At 42.1% G+C, this 22,629-nt stretch overlaps 1 protein-coding gene across 1 annotated transcript in view; it reads right to left on the bottom strand.

Annotated features, from left to right (window-relative positions):
- Nucleotides 1-2,486: 2,486 nt before the first annotated feature.
- LOC126251316 (uncharacterized) overlaps nt 2,487-22,629 on the bottom strand; it is a 32,126-nt gene continuing 11,983 nt past the window's right edge. Inside the window, exon 2 of the mRNA XM_049951645.1 lies at nt 2,487-6,505. Within this exon, the coding sequence (XP_049807602.1) occupies nt 5,938-6,486 (549 nt within the window). The 5' untranslated portion in view covers nt 6,487-6,505 and the 3' untranslated portion in view covers nt 2,487-5,937. The remainder of the gene's footprint in view (nt 6,506-22,629) is intronic.

Here is a 22,629-nt window from a genome sequence, read left to right as displayed (position 1 = left end):
AGTGGTTCAAACATGGTCTCCCTGGTTGCTCACCAATGGTAGTAAAGTACTCCAGATACAGCAGTATCCCTGCTGCAGTCATTTCACTTTACATTGATTCAACATCCCTCACAAAAATAAATTTTGTTCTCATAATTAATAAACAAGATGCATTTTGTAATGTTAGGAAATGACAAATTGTAATGAATCCTAAAGCTAGTCAGAAACATTAAATATAAATTTTTGAAGATATTAGAAAACAAATGTCGGAGAATAATGAATTTTGGAAACAGTCAGTGGCAGAAGTAAAAAATTAAAGCTATCTGAGCTAATGGTTGAGAATTGGTCAAATTAGCACTGACAGTAGCAAAAATTGGAGTATTATATGCCCTTCATCCAAAAACTTCTGAGAGTGATTTTATTCCTGGCATATGAGAACAGTCAGCACAATAACTATAATGGCAACTTGCGTAACGACTGTAAACAACAGATGTGCATTTTCAACCACTCAGTTGTGAGCAGAAAGTGTTATGTAGTGGATCTGCAGCTGTATTGTTTCAGCACTGTGTCACAAATTACAATGGAGCATCATCTCTTAATCAAGTGGTGAATGCATTCTCCAGAATCTTTTGAAAAAAACAATCTGTGCATAATTTGTCCTGGACACCTTCACTCCCAAACGTAAACATCAATACGTAGACACCTACTGATACTAAACTGAAATGCAATATGCAGACATTTCTTTTCTGGAAAAAATCATCACAGGTGATGACTTGACATTATTAATATGGACCTACCACAAATTGGTGAAACGCAGGAATTAACATTGTCAGTTCTTTGACAACACAACCAACATTCAAGCCAGCATGACATTCACATTGAACGACTTCCCAAGAACGGCTTTTCTGACAGCTTCACATGTTTTGTGTGAAAATTGTGCTCAGTTGTGTGTGTGTGGGGGGGGGGGGGAAGCCTATATAGAGCAACTGAAGCATTAAAACCACCATCATAAGTTTTCTATTCTTTTTATGACTCTATTCTCAAACATTTTTGGACCAACAGGATACAAAAACCACAATAGGCATCACATATTACTGAGAATGTAAGACACAGAGGGTAGTGTCGTCCAAAGAAATTGATATGAGGTAATAAAATGCTGAGGGAGAAGTGAAACTAGCAGAAGCAATCATGATTAGAAAAGAGGAATGGAAGTTGTTATAAAGGTTACATGGATCAGGGATTGGTGTTCAGCAGTACTCTGAATCAGAGATGCCATTATTTCTCAAATGGGTACCATCAAGAGGGCATCCCTGGGACAACAACAATGCCACCTCTGTACAAACTGCCAGCTCCATCAGAGTCGGTTCATGGTCCTCACTGACAACATACAAAGCTAGCACTGAACAATAGCTGTCAGTTCATTGTCTTCAGCAATGCCAAGTACATTTAACTTGGCAATCTGCTCATATGGTGCTGACCACTCTTATTATGGTGTTCAGATGTAGTCTTCAAAGGACTTCACTGGTTTTCCACTCTCGCTTTCTCCAAGGACTACCGTATCTTCAATTCCTAGTCAGTTAGATTCCCACCCACTAATAAGGACTGGGACTTGTGGCCTTGTGATGTATGATATCAATGTTTTTGAATTAATAATTTCTGCACAAACTGGGGAGGGAACATGGGAAGATACCACACACACATCAAAAAATTTAAATTCAACTGCCACTAAGCAGCTGAGAGTATCTCCACAGCAACAGCTGTAGAACCAAATATCCCAACTACTCTTCTTGTAGTAGCCTCTGTGGCCATTGTATCATAGTCCACAGCATTGAAGTCACCAATTTCAGGACTGCCTTCATTCCAAACACTGAAAGAGGATAGCAGCTGCACACAAAGTCAATGAATTAGCATTTTCAAGCCTTTAAATTAATGGACTCTTTGAGTCAACTTGCACTTTTTTCTCTCATGGTATTTTCCTGAAGTACATTAGCTCCTTAGGAATGATGTCCCTGTAGCAACTGAATATATGACAACCACAAAGCAGTCATGACAGACATTGAAAATTGGAAACTGGAAATTTATGGCAAGTTCTATGGGACCAAACTGCTGAGGTCATTGGTTCCTAGGCTTACACACTACTTAATCTAACTTAAACTAACTTATGCTAAGGACAACACACACACCCATGCCCAAGGGAGGACTCAAACCTCTGACTGCGACAGCCACACGAACCATGGCTGGGCGCTTTAGACTGCACGGCTACCCCGTGCGGCCATTGAAGCTTGAGGTAAGCTAATCACTCAGCTTTTCTTTTGTACAAACACACTTATTCTTTCAGGTTTCTTGAAAAGCTGAACCCATTCATTCTGTACCAAACACAACAATGTTAATGATTTGTCAAGACAGAAAATATTATGCTTGGTTGTTCTACTAGCTAATTGGAGAAGGTATTTACATGTCAATGCAAGTCTGTCCTACTCTTTTGTTAAATTACATTCTTTCACCTTTATTTCGATTAGATTCAAGACACATTATACAGTGACAGCCATTACAAATATATACCAGTAACAGTGCAGACAAATGCAGAAATAAAATTTGTACAACTGAAACAATACAAGATATTTACATCAAAATAATAGTTGAGTGTTCTAGTATATGTTAAACACTCCAGTTCTAAACTTGGACTAAAATATTAGGCATAACACTTATTGAGATGTATAATGATTATGAGTACTGATTACACTGAAACACCAAAACCAACAGTAGGGATTACCCTGGGTTCTTTCTGCTAAGTTATACATTGGTACTCGAATAGATATGGATTTCCAGATGTTCTGGTCTATGATATAGAAGTAATGTTTATTGTGCTTGTGAGAAAAAGTAGTCAATAAACTGAACGAAAACTGTCCACAAGAAGTAAGATTGTTATTTAGATCACTGAAGGAAGTTTTCATAATCAGATTCATCACATAATCCTGAATACCAACACAGTACTAAATATGAAACACATCCAAATAAGAGTTTTATCACCAGAATTGAGATATCTCGTATTAATCTGTAACCACACGTCGTCAATTCATTTCATCACACCAATAACATTTATGTAGTTCCACATAAAATCAAACCAGATAAGTTTGTATTGTTAACATAAGTGTCATAGCAATAAAATTACTTAGTATAATCCTATCCATCTTAGCATAAATGTATCCTGACGTTTCTAATTTCTATACTAACATTTATATGTGAAGGTTATCTAATACTGGGAAATATGAAGTTACTTAAGTTCTATCAAACACAACAGTAACCAACATGATCTTAGCTTGAATATATGTTATTTTTAAAAAGGTGCATAAATAATATTTAAAAATCCTGTACTATATCTACTGTTACTATCAATAGTGTAGAACGGGTAAAAGTGATTGACTTATTACGAAGCACTGGTAGAAACTTCATCCACAATATATTTAAAATAGCATTTCCTTTGTAAGGACAAAATTATTTCTTTTGGTTAGTATCATCAATACTGCTACTACTTAAGGTTACTGTTATTTACATTTCCACAGGCATTTTTGTCATGGTTTTTTTCTAACTACTAATTATACTTATTTCTCTAAGTTTTCCTTTCATTCAACCAAAAATTAATTCAGAGCCTTTCATTTCATGTTTCCCAAATAACACCAGAAGAGCTAGTGATGTCAACTTCTGTGTTGTTTCATTCTCAAGATTCACCTTTCCTATTTAAGATGTAACATTTGAATGACTATGTTGTAAAATGCATTGACAATTATTTTAACAGACTATCAAGAACATTGTTTCATAGTATTCTTTACAGATGTACAGTAACATACCACATTCCTTGGATTAAATTTGAAGTAAGTGTAATAACAACATTCAGTGAGTATACTGTTTGAAATAATGAAGCAATTAGGACCTCTTAAGATTACATTTGAGGTCCTTATTGTTGCTGAATATATTTCAGAGAAAAAAATAAACACGTAGATTATTTACCTGCTAAGTGAGTGGATCCAAGACTCTGTGTGAATTTTGATGAGAGGCAAGTATTATAACCCTATTCCCTCCATAGAATTATTAGCTGTGAGGGTAGGAGGTCAAATTCTTCCTAATGTCATATTAAAGGCATCATGTCTAATGAGTATGACTGTCTTCATGATAATGTTACAGGCTGTTTCAGATTCATTTGTACTATTCTTCCCTAATCAAGTACTTCATACATTGTTACTTTAGACTGTGTAGCTGTTGGAAAAAAAGTGGTGAATAGTTTTCTTCTTCAATATGTCACTTTTTATTTAGTTGTTGTTGATGATCATTATGTTTCATTTTCAAGCAAAATGTTGTCTATTAATTCATCAACCATTCTTATTGATTCTATTAATTTAATTTTGTTGTTGAGTATCTCAACTTTCTTTCAGTCTATTTGTACTTTGTACAGGTTTATTAGCTTAACATTCTCAAAAAATGGTTCATTTTCCAACAATATATTCACACACTTATTCTTTAGTTATATGTGACAATATATACAAAGTACGCCTCTGGCCAGATACATCCCAACAAAAGCTGAATCTAGAGACAAAATGAAACATATGGGAAACTCTTTAAGCACATCTTAGCTTAACGAACTGATATTAGAGACATATCACAGCTTCCAGGAAGGAGGAGTAACCAACTAAGCAGACAAAATCTTTAGTGCAAAGAAACAATATATAACTGCCCAAACAAGACATGCTTCAATAGCTACAAAAATGAGGAAAGGATTTCATAGGGCCAATGGAAATGTATTCACTTAAAGGAGGTAACCTATTTCATGTAAACAGTGATAGCTGTCGCCTGAACAAACCAAAATGAAAAAAAAATGAGCACAAATCATGATGAAACAATTGTAATCACCATAAATACTACAATGGAGACTGAGGTACCAGTTAAGCACATTTTAATTTGGTTACAACTGACACATACATTATTGTATAATATGACACTTCAGACTTAAAGACAACAATGAGTGTCAACTAACTCTTCTCTTCAAAAAATGACAGTGGTTCTCCCTACACAGCTGTAACACTGATGATAGGCTCACCATTTGTAAAACAGTTACTGTGATTGCCTTCTCTTCTAATACTACAACTACAGTTATCGCAATTAATACATCAAGACAGCAACTCTAATGTATATATTAACCTATGCCTGATGTGTAGACAACTTTACTGTGATACATTAGCACGAAAATTCATTGAATAAATGATATACCAATAAATATCCATGCTGTGGATAATGGAATTATAAACCTCAAGTTACAACAATAGCACTTTAAAAACACATTTTATTGACCAGTTTCATAAAGAAAATGATCTGCTACCCCCTAATACTTGAGAAACTAGGGGAAATACCTAGGCTTAATCAGGGGTTCTTATAATAAATGAATATAACAGAAGAAAATGTAGTTCATCATTACTGTTAAATATGTAGACAATTTTGTATTTATGTAAAAAATGTGAAATGTTGTTGATATCTGGGTGTGTACACACACACACACACACACACACACACACACACACAGCTAACAAACATGAATGTCAATCAATATGATACTTACTCAGACTAACACGGTACTAAGCGGTAGACATTTTATATTCATTATCCCTTCGAGTACAATCTTTGTTTCTTAGTAACATCTGTCTTCAGAACACATTCCATATTCAAGATGTTAACAGAAATAGATCCATGAAAATATTAAGGAAATTATGTGCTCAACAGTTAAAACATTGAATATAGAGATCATCTGCTTTCCAGTAAGAAGTGTGAAGAAGAGAGCAATGAGTCAAGGTACACTCTCCATGTCTAGTTGACTACTCACCATCAGTGTCATTGTCTTCTTCATGCATTACATAGGATTTACACTTGACAGTGCAAATTGGTGGGGGTGACTTCCCCCGACTACCAATCTCAGGAAAGCCTCATAAAAATATTGTCTTTGGAGTCAACATCCTCCACAACTGGCCCATTCTGCCAAGTAGTACCTTGATGATCAGGCTGCATTGCAGGAACCTGGTGGCATGTCCCCATCATATGGACACCATGGCATCCCGCCCGTGGATTGCCTGGTGGGAAATGAGTGTTGGCTGCTGTTGCTGCTGCAGCGGGTGGTGCAGTGGAGTGCGTTGCGGCTGTGTTGGCTGGAGGCCGCTGACCCATCAGTTCTGCAGTGGCTGCATCAAAGAGTGCATTATCTATACGGTTGATGGCAACTGTGCGCAAGTAGGGATCCTGTATTTGGCGTATCCTGCTGGCCACATGCAGGGCGTACATGTCAAGCCGGTCATGAAGTGTGGCATGGACCTCCTCTCGTGGCTCAGCGACTCTGGGGAAGCCTGGAGTGGCCACTGATGTTGACGGGATGGTCACAGGGTCCACAACTTCCACCCTGCGCTTTGTTCCACGGACTGCAGCTGCAGGTGGTGGTGAGTAGTCTCTCTGTGGATCTTCAGCAGCCATTGGTGGCTGAACAGTTCTCCTGTGCAAAGTAAGCAGAGTACTGTTTCAGTTTTCCAGAGACCCACATTGAGGTGGAATACAGCATATTAAGGCTTGTGCAGAGCTTAGATGCAACCCTAGAAGTGGGAGTTGGAGGCAAGCGAAATTTGTTTGAACACAACAATGATGATTAGCATGAGAGGGCAGCACTGTTCATGTGGCCAATGGCCAATCACAATCTTGCCATCTTGACTGCTCTGCAGCTAAACAGGTTTATCTCAAAATAATGATACAAACTTACAGAGGACAACTGAAGCAATTTGAGAGGAGGAATCCTGGTATGGAAACTTGTGATTGAAAAGTTACGAAGCTAAGTGGTAGTAATAGGACAACTATGCCAGTGGTATGGAATAACATATGAATCATTGTTAGTAGCATGCAAGTGATATATTATCTATTTATGCTTGAATCCAACCAACATTTAGGTGTACATCATGAAAGATGGGACAGGAAATTCCATTAATTCACTGCAAACAGAGTGATGTATACAGTGATACTATGAGTTATCTTTTAAAGATCTGTAAGACTGTTGTCTGCACTTACATATATAGAAAGTTAATTGATAATCTGAGTTCACACAATTTGCCATCAAATGTACAGTTTTATTTTCAAAATGGTTTATCAACTGAAAATGCTATATTCTATTTTCTTCATGAGGCACTGAATGGTTTAAACAAAAAGTTGTGAATGTTAGACATCTTCCTTTATTTAACTAAGGCATGTGTTTATCACAAAATATTACTGCATATGTGGGACCATTATGGACCTTCTCATACTTTAAGAACAGAGAGCAAAAGGTCATTTGTAGAGTACTGAGATTAGTTGAAGGTGGGGTCTGATTGGGTTATGGTTAAGTGAGGAGCCTTGGGGCTCATTGCTGGGAACACTATTGTTTCTCATACACATAAATGGCATGCCTTCTAACATGACAGGTGATATTAAAACATTTCTGTTTGCTGATAAAGCTAGCCTGGTAATAAAAGACGTAGAGTGCAACATTGGTAATGTGTCAAATACATAGACAATGTTTCAAATATTGCAGTTCAAGTCATAAGTTCATGGCCTGCAGAAAATAAGCTGATGCTAAATCATAATAAGATTCAGTTTTTACAGCTTATAACACACACTTTCGTTAACAGTTTCAATTTGATTACATGGCATAGGCATATGATTAGTCACCCTGAACAATATAAATCCTTAGGTGATTAGACACACATTAAGCTGTCGTGGACAGTGCATGTTCAGGATCTAGTTTAAAGACTGAATGCTGTCATATTTAATACTGGAAGAGTGTCTGTAATAATTAAAAAGTAAACTCATGGAAGTGTTGGCTGAAAGACCCCAAGGGCAGTTTGGACCACTTACTTGGAAAGATTTTAACATCCTTCAAGCACTATAGCACCTTTCCTTCAAAAAGTGTGGGAGTTGTATGTTTAATTGTGTCTGGTAAGTCTAGGTGAGTAATGGGTGTGTGTAATATGGCACCATGTTCATGTTGGATGATAATGAAAGATGGTTAAAGCCAGTGCCAGTACCTTGCCTACTCCTCTGAAATAGCACCAAGGTGCATACTGAGCTTAATATCTACATCCAGTAGACAGATCACTCTTATCACCAATAACAACATCACATGCCCGCACTTTGTGAGACTGTTGGACAGGTCTGAAATTTAATCTAGGACACTGGTGCAAAACTGACGAGGAAGTTCATGACGACACCCCTCCTCCTCTTTGCCACAAAGACAAAGGAAAAACAGCCAATAGCAAGGAGCGTACCTAGGCTGTTACCAATACAAGTACTGGTCATGCCCAATGATGCTTAAAGAGAGATGATGAGAACTGGTGTGTTCTGTGAGGCAAGGCTGTTAGTTTTCTGCAATAAGTGATAGTCTAACCCAAAAGTTGGTGTAGTTTGCTTATTTTTATCTCTGAATACCATGAGGCATTATATTCTGGGATGTCTCTTCCCAGTCAAAACAGGATATTTTTGGCTCAAATAGAGATAGTTCAAGCAATATGTGGTGTAAATTCGTAAATCTGTTATCAACTCCTGGAATTCTGATGTTGACCTCTCAATATATATTTTCTTCAGTGATTTTTATTGTTATTAATATAAGCATCTTCCCATGAATTACAAGCTTTCACTCTGTTAACAATGAAAAGAAATCCAATCTGCATTTGGATGAGACTTCCATTACTCTTGTGGAGAATGGTGTACAGTAATCTTCTGCATCTATTTTCAATAATTAACCACAAGATTAAAAAAATCTGAGCCATGATCATTGCACTTTAAACTGAAGAATCTCCTCATGGGTGACCCTTCTAACTCGCTGGAGAATTCCTGGAAAAATTTAAACAGATTTCTGAGTTATACTGTTGATTACACTAATATATACTCAGTTGCTTGTCATCGTCATAGGAGTCTTGTTAATTTAATTTTATTTATTATTAACTTTTTTGTTGTAATTTTGTGTACTGACTCTTTCCGTGACCGTGCAGATTGGCTTCTCAGTATTGTCCCATGGGAATAGGTGCGTAAATAAATAAAAACCATCATGGGGGCAGCTGTTCTGCATGGCAAATACCTACAGTGACTATTGACTCATTTATAACAAACTGTGAGGAAGGATTTATCTGGGTGCACATCAAAGTTGTGTTTTTGGCCATCATTGTGATATGTCTTCAATCAGAGTCCAAGATTAGTGGGCTGGGAGACTGTCACTTCAGTATATTATCTGGAGACTATGGGTTAACTCTGGTACAGACATTTGCAGAAACAAGGATAATAATTTTCAATGCTGTGACCTAGAAGGTTAATCAAAGTCTCTCTATACTTCTCCTCTCCTATCTCTCTGTTATTTTATTTTTAATTTTATCGTTATTTTCTAAATGTCCAAAATCATGTTCTATTCAGAAACAAATTAGTAAAAACAGTTAAACACATAATGTAACTGGCAAGAGGGGATGTCTAATACATTTCTTAATATAACAGCTTTTGCAGTTTTCATAGATTACATGCCATTGTAACCACTGAAATGATACATCTTTGCCTGCTGTTATAGTAACCACACTAGAAGGGACATTAGTCAACCATGTTACAAGAGTATGAAGAAAAATTATTATCTTCCCATCACTTTATCCTTCAACATCAAAAGAAAACCAGTGTGGAACTAAGCCAAGTACTGAATATGTACAGTGCACCAAGTAACGGAACTGCCATGAAAGGTGCTAAAAATGAAACTATAAAAACATGTGGACATGAAAAAATGAACTGTAAGGTTCTCCTTTCGCGTTGTGCTGACATTAATTTTAAAAAATCTTCTGAAATGATGCCAGGTATCATTGTTCACGTACATGAAAAGGGTTGGCTGGACCAGGCTGATATGAAATAACAGATTAAAAGAGTCAGAGAGAGAAGGAAAGGTGCTTTATTGAATCAGAGTTCTCTTCTTGAACTAGATCAGTTTACTGGTCATTCGAAAAGTTCTGTGAAAGAGAAATTGAATAGGGAAATAAACAGGTTACTGTTATTCTGGAAGGACTTACTTCACAATTACAACCTCTTGATGTGTCGATAAATAAACCATTTAAAGTGTATATGAGAGCGGAATGGAACAAATGGATGATGGATGGAACCCAACATGAATTCACGCTGAAGGGAACTTTAAAACGACCAAAGAAGTGTATCAGTGGATAAAATAGTCATGGTCTAGGGTGAGAGAAGCTATTATTGTTAAACCTTTCAAGAAGTGTGGCTTAAGTAATGCTCTCGATGGCAGTGAAAACCATCTCATACATGAAGAGAACAACGATGACAACGAAGTTCAGGTTGTGACTTTCAGGGATTTTAAAGGTCAGTTTGCTTTTATAAACTAAGAATCTATTTTCGTCTGACTTCACAATCCATTAATAGTAAAGGCAAAAAAGTATTTTTTTAAATTGCTTAAAAATTAAGGTGCATCTTATAGTCCACAAAAATGGGTAATACCGTGTAACACCATCTACCGCTTTCATAATGGCTTCAGTTAAGTGAGGAAAAGACACAAAAACATCACGCCTGAGACATACCATCCATGCACTGAATGTTAAATGTCTCACTGGAACATTGGTGTACTCGAGACCTCACACCATCTGAGAAAGAGGGCAAATCATAACTTGATGAACTACATTACATGTCACCAATCAGCTATTATCCAATTTTTGAGTTGTTTGACCAGCTGAAGATGAGCAGTCTCACTGTAGCCCTGGGCTTCCTCGAGACTCCCAATGTTTATTGCAGGGAATTTCCTTCAGTATGCTGGTTCAAAAATTGGTTTACATGGATCTGCTATCACTGTGAGCAACAATTCCCATCGATTTTGAAACAGACAGACACTGGTGAAGTGCAACACACGTCTCCATCCCTGGTAATTAGCATTTTTTGACATCCACTGTTCGTACATCGTGTTACATAGCTGCAAGTGGTATGCAGTTTCTTGCAGACAAACTGACAAAGGGCAGGCCAGGTTGATATATCACAGATAGGGCAGTTTCATGCAAAGTGTAGTCATGAGTTCGTCCAAACGTGTTAGCTCCTTTCTGACATTCTGTCACATCTCCACACTGATCCATCTTACTATGCTGGTTCCATACCTATGATTGGCACATAAATACCACTTAATAGCTATTACTCACATCAGCAGTGGCCACATGATCAGTACCAGTTCTAAAGTGAATTAGTTACATATATATTGTTTTGTCATAAACAAATCAAGTCCAAATCTGAAAGTAGGATCATCAATGTAGTACAACACAGCGGAAGAAAAGTCCTGCTGTTAATACAGAAATCAAATATTCCAGAATATGAATATATTACAAACACAAAAAAATCGAAATCCCTCCGAAACAATAAATACTACATCACATACACTCCTGGAAATGGAAAAAAGAACACATTGACACCGGTGTGTCAGACCCACCATACTTGCTCCGGACACTGCGAGAGGGCTGTACAAGCAATGATCACACGCACGGCACAGCGGACACACCAGGACCCGCGGTGTTGGCCGTCGAATGGCGCTAGCTGCGCAGCATTTGTGCACCGCCGCCGTCAGTGTCAGCCAGTTTGCCGTGGCATACGGAGCTCCATCGTAGTCTTTAACACTGGTAGCATGCCGCGACAGCGTGGACGTGAACCGTATGTGCAGTTGACGGACTTTGAGCGAGGGCGTATAGTGGGCATGCGGGAGGCCGGGTGGACGTACCGCCGAATTGCTCAACATGTGGGGCGTGAGGTCTCCACAGTACATCGATGTTGTCGCCAGTGGTCGGCGGAAGGTGCACGTGCCCGTCGACCTGGGACCGGACCGCAGCGACGCACGGATGCACGCCAAGACCGTAGGATCCTACGCAGTGCCGTAGGGGACCGCACCGCCACTTCCCAGCAAATTAGGGACACTGTTGCTCCTGGGGTATCGGCGAGGACCATTCGCAACCGTCTCCATGAAGCTGGGCTACGGTCCCGCACACCGTTAGGCCATCTTCCGCTCACGCCCCAACATCGTGCAGCCCGCCTCCAGTGGTGTCGCGACAGGCGTGAATGGAGGGACGAATGGAGACGTGTCGTCTTCAGCGATGAGAATTTAAAATGAAAACAGTGTGTCTTCAGCGATGAGAATTTAAAATGAAAACAGTGTGTCTATTGTTTTGGCCTAACAAATGTGGAGTAGCAAAAATGGTGTGAAGTCTGCAGTGTCTTCCTCTGCTTGTGCTATACGCAAATGTCACAATGGGCAGTGCAGTATCCAAAGCTCTTTGTTAGGCTTCAACGTGCATTGAGAGCATATCTGATAACGTTTTATTAAAGCATTCTTTAAGGTTATTCAGCTGTGGGTGGTAGGCAGTTCTCGCCCTGTGGGTGATGCCGCAATGTGAAATTACCTCTGTTAGAAGTATTGACTGGAAAACTTTTACGTAATCAGACATTAAGTAATCTCCCCAAGAGATTGATTCCAATTCGGTGGAAAGACACTACTCCAAGTGGAATTGGCACCAGATCCCCCAGATGTAACTGTGGCATGTTCTTCCATTGCTGGCACACCTTACTGTGGCTCACATTGTATAAAACGCTTTGACAGAGATCTGGCAAGTGATACCTGTGTCTGATTTTAACTGCAGTCATTACGATCCCGGGTGACTAGATTCTTGAGTATCATGAAAAAACTTAAGAACGGCTGGCAGCAGATCAGCTAGGATGATGAAAAACCATTTCTGCCCCACTGGATCATGTTTCGTGTTATACAATTCTCCGTTTACTAACTGATATTATCCTTCGGTTGTTTCCTTCATCTTCAAGGCAACATCATTTAATGCAGCGATGTTTGAGTTTTCGTCCTGCTGCTGTGTTCCGGTAAAGGATTGTTTGTGTTCATTTTTATATACCAGCTTGATGTTGTACTCCTAAAGCCCTGTGTTCATCTCGTCTGTCAGCGGGCAGGTCTTTCAGGCTAGCCAGCCACCGTAGAAAATGGTGGTCCATCACAACGATGAAGGGTTTGACAAATAAATATGACCAGGAACTTGTTAACGGTCCAAACAACTGCAGAGCACTTTTTCTCGGTTCTAGAGCAGCTCATCTCAGACTTGCAGATTACTCTGTAAGCACAAGCTATCATCTATCTGATCAGTCTGGCCTGGCAAAGGAAGACAGCAAAAAAACGAAAGCTGAAATTTTAAATTTAGCATTTGAGAAATCTTTCACGCAGGAGGATCGTAGAAACATACCGCCATTTGAGTCTCGTACAGATTCGCGTATGGAGGACACTGTGATAGACATCCCTGGGTTTGTGAAGCAGCTGAATGGGTTGAAAATAAATTCGGTTTTACAGGGAGTATTCTACTGCATTGGCTCCTTACTTAGCTTGCATTTATCGCGAATCTCTTGCCCAACGTTAAGTCCCGAGCGACTGGAAAAAGCGCAGGTGACACCTGTATATAAGAAGGGTAGAAGGACGGATCCTCAAAATTACAGACTAATATCCTTAACTTCGGTTTGTTGCAGGATTCTCGAACATGTTCTCAGTTCGAATATAATGAATTTTCTTGAGACAGAGAAGTTTCTGTCTGTTGTGTCGATTCCCTAAGGTCTCGACACAATGAGTGGCTAGGTGCACGCGAAACTAACGCAGACGGGCGTAAATTCTGAAACAGGAGACTGGATGAAAACTATAAAGAAAAGAAGAGAGATTTTAATATACTTAACTTTAATGTAGTCTTGTTCTTGTTGAAATACATCTCTTGCATAGTAGTAAGCAATTAGCAATGATACACATGGCGCCTTGCTAGGTAGTAGCGATGGACTAGCTGAAGGCTATTTAATCTGTCTCTCGGCAATTGAGAGGAATACTTGGTAGGTCTAGTCGCAAGCTATGTCGTCCGTACAACTGGGGCGAGGTCAAGTCCGTGTCTTCTGACCTGCCCTGTGGTGGCGCTACGTTTGCGAATACACAGTGGCGACACGCGGGTCCGACATGTACTACAGGACCGCGGCCGATTTAAGTTACCACCTAGCAAGTGTGGTGTCTAGCGGTGACACCACACTGTCCATGCATCAGCACGGCTTTAGAAAGCATCGCTCCTGCGAAACGCAACTCGCCCTTTTTTCACATGATATCTTGCGAACCATGGATGAAGGATATCAGACGGATGCCATATTCCTTGACTTCCGGAAAGCGTTTGACTCGGTGCCCCATTGCAGACTCCTAACTAAGGTACGAGCATATGGGATTGGTTCCCAAGTATGTGAGTGGCTCGAAGACTTCTTAAGTAATATAACCCAGTACGTTCTCCTCGATGGTGCGTGTTCATCGGAGGTGAGGGTATCATCTGGAGTGCCCCAGGGAAGTGTGGTAGCTCCGCTGTTGTTTTCTATCTACATAACTGATCTTTTGGATAGGGTGGATAGCAATGTGCGGCTGTTTGCTGATGATGCTGTGGTGTACGGGAAGGTGTCGTCGTTGAGTGACTGTAGGAGGATACAAGATGACTTGGACAGGATTTGTGATTGGTGTAAAGAATGGTAGCTAACTCTAAATAAAGATAAATGTAAATTAATGCAGATGAATAGGAAAAAGAATCCTGTAATGTTTGAATACTCCATTAGTAGTGTAGCGCTTGACACAGTCACGTCGATTAAATATTTGGGCGTAATATTGCAGAGCGATATGAAGTGGGACAAGCATGTAATGACAGTTGTGGGGAAGGCGGATAGTCGTCTTCGGTTCATTGGTAGAATTTTGGGAAGATGTGGTTCATCTGTAAAGGAGACCGCTTATAAAACACTAATACGACCTATTCTTGAGTACTGCTCGAACGTTTGGGATCCCTGTCAGCTCGGATTGAGGGAGGACATGGAAGCAATTCAGAGGCGGGCTGCTAGATTTGTTACTGGTAGGTTTGTTCATCACGCGAGTGTTACGGAAATGCTTCAGGAACTCGGGTGGTAGTCTCTAGAGGAAAGGAGGCGTTCTTTTCGTGAATCGCTACTGAGGAAATTTAGAGAACCAGCATTTGAGGCTGGCCGCAGTACAATTTTACTGCCGCCAACTTACATTTCACGGAAAGACCACAAAGATAAGATAAGAGAGATTAGGGCTCGTACAGAGGCTTACAATCAGTGATTTTTCCCTCGTTCTGTGTTGGAGTGGAACAGGGAGAGAAGATGCTAGTTGTCGTACGCGGTACACTCCGCCACGCACCGTATTGTGGATTGCGGAGTATGTATGTAGATGTAGATGCAGATCTATTCGGACCTTCCTGAATTTTTATTAGAAGTGCAGTTCTCTCCTAGCTACAAGTGTCGGTGCGAAGTTCTGCCTCCAAATTTACATCACACAGTACCAGGACTGAATAAGGCGTTAGTGCCTCCTTAAGGATTATTCCAGGGCAATATGGGCATCCATCCGCAGTAGTTCTTGCAAGGGATATGCCTTAGTACAAAAGTCCTTTATCAATGACTTTTACGATGAGCACATGACGAATTTGCTGAGGAGTCGGAAAATCTGAGACGTATCTCGGGATCGAGACGAACTCCATCGCCATTAACTACACTACTGACCATTAAAATTGCTACAACAAGAAGAAATGCAGATGATAAACGGGTATTCATTGGGCAATTATATTATACTAGAACTGACATGTGATTACATTTTCACGCAATCTGGGTGCATAGATCCTGAGAAATCAGTACCCAGACCAACCACCTCTGGCCGTAATAACGGCCTTGATACGCCCGGGCATTGAGAAACAGAGCTTGGATGGCGTGTACAGGTATAGCTGTCCATGCAGATTCAACACGATACCACAGTTCATCAAGAGTAGTGACTGGCGTATTATGACGAGCCAGTTGCTCGGCCACCATTGAGCAGACGTTTTCAATTGGTGAGAGATCTGGAGAATGTGCTGGCCAGGGCAGCAGTCGAACATTTTCTGTATCCAGAAAGGCCCGTACAGGACCTGCAACATGCGGTCGTGCATTATCCTACTGAAATGTAGGGTTTCGCAGGGATCGATTCCTGGGTAGAGCCACGGGTCGTAACACATCTGAAATGTAACGTCCACTGTTCAAAGTGCCATCAATGCGAACAAGAGGTGACCGAGTCGTGTAACCAATGGCACCCCATACCATCACGCTAGGTGATACGCCAGTATGGCGATGACGAATACACGCTTCCAATGTGCGTTCACCGCGATGACGCCAAACACGGATGCGACCATCATGATGCTGTAAACAGAACCTGGATTCATCGGAAAAAATGACGTTTTGTCATTCGTGCACCCAGGTTCGTCGTTGAGTACACTATCGCCGGCGCTCCTGTCTGTGATGCAGCGTCAAGGGTAACCGCAGCCATCGTCTCCGAACTGGTACTTCATGCTGCTGCAAACGTCGTTGAAATGTTCGTGCAGATGGTTGTTGTTTTGCAAACATTCTCATCTGTTGACTCAGGGATCGAGAAGTGGCTGCACGATCCGTTACAGCCATGCGGATAAGATGCCTGTCATCTCGTCTGCTAGTGATACGAGGCCGTTGGGATCCAGCACGGCGTTCCGTATTACCCTCCTGAACCCACAGATTCCATATTCTGATAGCAGTCATTGGATCTCGACCAACGGGAGCAGCAATGTCGCGATACGATAAACCGCAATCGCTATAGGCTATAATCCGACATTTATCGAAGTCGGAAACGTGATGGTACGCATTTCTCCTCCTTACACGAGGCATCCCAGCAACGTTTCACGAGGCAATTCCGGTCAACTGCTGTTTGTGTATGAGAAATCGGTTGGAAACTTTCGTCATGTCAGCACGTTGTAGGTGTCACCACCGGCGCCTACCTTGTGTGAATGCTCTGAAAAGCTAATCATTTGCATATCACAGCATCTTCTTCCTGTTGGTTAAATTTCGCGTCTGTAACACGTTTAAATTTCGCGTCTGTAACACGTCATCTTCGTGGTGTAGCCATTTTAATGGCCAGTATGTAGATTCCCCAAGAATTTTATTTCTTGGGCAAAGAAGAGATGCTTTTTTCGGATTCAGGGTTATTACATGGCTTAGATGTCCTTTAAATTCCTTCGAAAAAACAGCCATGTCATCCAAATAGCAAAGACAGTTCGTCCATCTACACTATCCCAGCAGATTGTCCATTATACGTTCATAGATGGCTGAAGAGTTACATAATCGAGATATCAAGCTTCTGAACAGGTAGAGGCCAGTAGGAATATTCCGGTCAGCCCCGTCAAACAGTAGTTTGTCTATGTGTCTAGGGTGTCATCAGTGGTCGACAAAAGGTAAACGTCTTTTTTTCTCGCATTTGTTCCGTCATTGGGAGCCTATGCACGATAAAAAATCCCATCCGAGAATGAAATTATGACGATATTCGGTTAAAATGCCAAATTCGAAGGGCTGCATTCTGTTAGTGAGTTATTCTTGCAGTTCATTCTCATGCCTTGGATATTTTTTTACATATCACGGAACACGGAATATAGCGTTTTTTAGCTTGTGACAAAAAGCATTCGACATTACAGAAAAAGAAGTCCTAGATTCGACTAGCACCCAGACAAGTCGGACATTGATGGTGACATCAATTAGATTTCCTAACATATTGGTGAATGTGGTCGATGGAAGATTGTCATTTGCGGCAGCCTCACCTCCAAAAATTATCGGTTCACTTAGTGTCTCAGAATTCGGTGGCTTGGTGAGCGGCTAGTATAGTTCTAAGGTGACGAGGGGCACTCTGTACGCCGGAAGGACTGACTACGGGATATTGGGAGTGACCTCGCCCACAATACAGAGTTGGCATCGGCCCACATGTCGACTATAATCGTCTACAGCTAACTGGCATGAATGGAAGTGCTGTAAATGTTGACGTCTGGCAGCATAGTAGTCGCCAAAAACTCGCCTTCTTTCTCTGCCGTTGCGTAACAACATGTCCGAGGCGTCACAAAAGGAAAACAGCAGTACATAGTTCTGCGTCATCCAAGTATCTGTTCTTCTTCAAGCCATTCGCTTCACAGAGGAGTTAGCTGCACCTACGTTGGTCAGATGCCGGGTTCCAGAATGAGATTTTCACTCTGCAGCGGAGTGTGCGCTGATATGAAACTTCCTGGCAGATTAAAACCGCGTGCCGGACCGAGACTCGAACTCGGGACCTTTGCAATTCGCGGCCAAGTGCTCTACCAACTGAGCTACCCAAGCACGACTCACGCCCCATCCTCATAGCTTTACTTCAGCCACTACCTCGTCTCCTACCTTCCAAACTTTACAGAAGCTGGTAGAGCACTTGCCCGCGAAAGGCACAGGTCCGGCACGCGGTTTTAATCTGCCAGGAAGTTTCAGATGCTGGGTTGTTATTTGTAGCCACAAAATAGAGTTAGCCGAATCCATTCTTCCTGGCGCATTCAAATAGTGGTGGAGATAGCTGCTGAAGCTCGATACACGCGTTCTTCAACATCCTCTATTGCCTCCTGACGCATGGGATCGACAGTCATAGTTGATGTTCGTTGCTTAATCGGTCCGAGGTATCCATTCCCTACTGATAAGTACAGGACGAAATTTTAGTACAGTAACTTTTATACTGTTAGGCAAGAAGGAATTGCTCTGTTACGTCCGAGTACATGAATTTTTGTACACTCGGTATACACCGGGTGAGGGAGCTCCGACAGGCCACCTCAGTTATATTCAGAATGAACAAATACATCGAGGCGTGGTTTTTACCATGTTAAAGAAGGCAACATGGCAAATTTCCTGACTTTCGCAAGTCAACTGTGTGACCAAAAGTATCCGGGTGTCCACCAACGATAATGCTGGAATTCAATATGGCGTTGGCCCACCCTTAGCCTTGATGACAGCTTCTACTCTCGCGGGCATCCGTTCAATCAGGTGCTGGAAGATTTCTTGGAGAATGGCAGCCCATTCTTCACGGAGTGCTGCACTGAGGAGAGGTATCAATGTCAGACGGTGAGGCCTGGCACGAAGTCGGCGTTCCCAAACATCCCAAAGATGATCTATAGGATTCAGGTCAGGACCCTGTGAGGGCCAGTCCATTACAAGGATGTTATTGCCGTGTAACCACTCCGCCACAGGCAGTGCATTATGAACAGGTGCTTGATCGTGTTCAAAGATACAATCGGCGTCCCCGAAATGCTCTTCAACAGTGGGAAACAAGAAGGTGCTTAAAACATCATTGTAGGCCTGTGTTGTGATAGTGCCACGCAAAACAACAAGGGTTGCAAGCCCCATCCATGAAAAGCACGACCACACCATAACATCACCATATCCGAATTTTACAGTTGGCACTATGGACGCTGGCAGATGATGTTCATCGGGCATTCGCCATACCCACACCCTGCCATCGGATCGCCACATTGTGTACCGTGATTCGTCACTCCACACAACGTTTTTCCACTGTTCACTCGTCCAATTTTTACGCTGCTTATACTAAGCGAGGCGTCGTTTCGCATTTACCGGCGTGATGTGTAGCTTATGAGCAGACGCCCGACCACGAAATCCAAGTTTTCTCACCTCCCGCCTAACTGTGATAGTACCAGCAGTGGATCCTGATGCAGTTTGGAATTCCTGTGTGATGGTCTGGATAGATGTCTGCCTATTACAAATTACGACCCTCTTCGATTGTCGGCGGTCTCTGTCAGTCAACAGAGGAGGTCGGCCTGTATGCTTTTGTGCTGTACGTGTCCCTTCACGTTTCCAATTCACTATCACATCGGAAACAGTGGACCTAGGGATGTTTAGGAGTGTGGAAAATGGCGTACAGACTTATGATACAAGTGACACCCGATCACCTGACCACGTTCTAAGAGCGTGAGTTCCGCGGAGCGCCCCGTACTGCTCTCTCACGCTGTCTAGTGCTTACTGAGGTCGCTGACATGGAGTACCTGGCAGCAGGTGGCCGCACAACGCACCTAATATGGAAAACGTAGGTTTTTGGGGGTGTCCGGATACTTTTGATCACATAGTGTAATTTTTATCGTTTATAGTCGCCGAATGATAACACCGACTTTGAAACTTCCTGGCAGATTAAAACTGTGTGCCCGACCGAGACTCGAACTCGGGACCTTTGCCTTTCGCGGGCAAGTGCCCTACCAACTGAGCTACCGAAGCACGACTCACGCCCGGTACTCACAGCTTTACTTCTGCCAGTATCTCGTCTCCTACCTTCCAAACTTTACAGAAGCTCTCCTGCGAACCTTGCAGAACTAGCACTCCTGAAAGAAAGGATATAGCGGAGACATGGCTTAGCCACAGCCTGAGGGATGTTTCCAGAATGAGATTTTCACTCTGCAGCGGAGTGTGCGCTGATATGAAACTTCCTGGCAGCTTAAAACTGTGTGCCCGACCGAGACTCGAACTCGGGACCTTTGCCTTTCGCGGGCAAGTGCCCTACCAACTGAGCTACCGAAGCACGACTCACGCCCGGTACTCACAGCTTTACTTCTGCCAGTATCTCGTCTCCTACCTTCCAAACTTTACAGAAGCTCTCCTGCGAAACTTGCAGAACTAGCACTCCTGAAAGAATGGATATAGCGGAGACATGGCTTAGCCACAGCCTGGGGGATGTTTCCAGAATGAGATTTTCACTCTGCAGCGGAGTGTGCGCTGATATGAAACTTCCTGGCAGATTAAAACTGTGTGCCCGACCGAGACTCGAACTCGGGACCTTTGCCTTTCGCGGGCAAGTGCCCTACCAACTGAGCTACCGAAGCACGACTCACGCCCGGTACTCACAGCTTTACTTCTGCCAGTATCTCGTCTCCTACCTTCCAAACTTTACAGAAGCTCTCCTGCGAACCTTGCAGAACTAGCACTCCTGAAAGAAAGGATGTAGCGGAGACATGGCTTAGCCACAGCCTGGGGGATGTTTCCAGAATGAGATTTTCACTCTGCAGCGGAGTGTGCGCTGATATGAAACTTCCTGGCAGATTAAAACTGTGTGCCCGACCGAGACTCGAACTCGGGACCTTTGCCTTTCGCGGGCAAGTGCTCTACCAACTGAGCTACTGAAGCACGACTCACGCCCGGTACTCACAGCTTTACTTCTGCCAGTACCTCGTCTCCTACCTTCCAAACTTTACAGAAGCTCTCCTGCGAACCTTGCAGAACTAGCACTCCTGAAAGAAAGGATATAGCGGAGACATGGCTTAGCCACAGCCTGGGGGATGTTTCCAGAATGAGATTTTCACTCTGCAGCACAGTGCTAGTTCTGCAAGGTTCGCAGGAGAGCTTCTGTAAAGTTTGGAAGGTAGGAGACGAGATACTGGCAGAAGTAAAGCTGTGAGTACCGGGCGTGAGTCGTGCTTCGGTAGCTCAGTTGGTAGGGCACTTGCCCGCGAAAGGCAAAGGTCCCGAGTTCGAGTCTCGGTCGGGCACACAGTTTTAATCTGCCAGGAAGTTTCATATCAGCGCACACTCCGCTGCAGAGTGAAAATCTCATTCTGGAAACATCCCCCAGGCTGTGGCTAAGCCATGTCTCCGCTATATCCTTTCTTTCAGGAGTGCTAGTTCTGCAAGGTTCGCAGGAGAGCTTCTGTAAAGTTTGGAAGGTAGGAGACGAGGTACTGGTAGAAGTACAGCTGTGAGGACGGTGCGTGAGTCGTGCTTGGGTAACTCAGTTGGTAGAGCACTTGCCCGCAGAAGGCGAAGGTCCCGAGTTCGAGTCTCGGTCCAGCACACAGTTTTAATCTGCCAAGAAGTTTCATATCAGCGCACACTCCGCTGCAGAGTGAAAATCTCATTCTGGGAACACCGACTTTTTTTTCTTTTTCTAATGGAAAATACACATTTTTCAGTGGCATTTGAAGGAAGCTTCTAAGAAAACTTCAGCGACATAACATCTATGAGACTTCATCAAACAGTATCAGCAGCGTCGCAAACTACTGCCCCGCTGTCTATTATACCAAATGTTAGCAAACACTTAACTCAGGTATAGATCGTGTAATTACCTGTGCGCTTTAAGTTCATCAGTCCGTGTTCTGCTGTTGTAGCAATGAGATAATTTCCTCGTAAAGCTGTTGAGACATTCTTAATGTACACGACAGTTGCAAAAGTCAATATCTTTTATGACAAATGTCACCAAACTATTAGAGTAACGGAGCGGTTGTGTGCTGAAGGGCATCCAGATCATACCAAACATCTCACGATCTTTCTTCGCAAACATTATTAAAAAAAAATGAGATACTGGAAGTGTGGAGAACAAAATAAGCCAAAGAAATATAAGAGCAACTGATGCAGGAAATGAAACTAATATTTCAGCAGCAGCAATGCACAATGCAAATGTAACTAAAAGGCATCTTGGAAGTACGCGAGGAGACAACGTCACGTATGTTTAGTGAACATTGCATTCCATCGCATGTCATCCTCTTCACATTTCGCTGCAGGTACAGCTTCGTAGCAAAGACCTCCAAAATTGGTTACCGTTCTCCGAACGTTATCTGCGAAAAGTAGGAAGTGAGGCGGCATATCTTGCAATATTTGTTTAAGGAAGAATCATTGTTTACAAAACACGAGTAACTCAATGTTTGCAATGGTGGTAGCAGCAAGAATCGCTATAAACGATAA

This window comes from Schistocerca nitens, chromosome 4, assembly GCF_023898315.1.
Source record: "Schistocerca nitens isolate TAMUIC-IGC-003100 chromosome 4, iqSchNite1.1, whole genome shotgun sequence".
Classification (NCBI taxonomy): domain Eukaryota; kingdom Metazoa; phylum Arthropoda; class Insecta; order Orthoptera; family Acrididae; genus Schistocerca; species Schistocerca nitens.
This window is presented reverse-complemented; position numbering and strand designations above follow the sequence as displayed.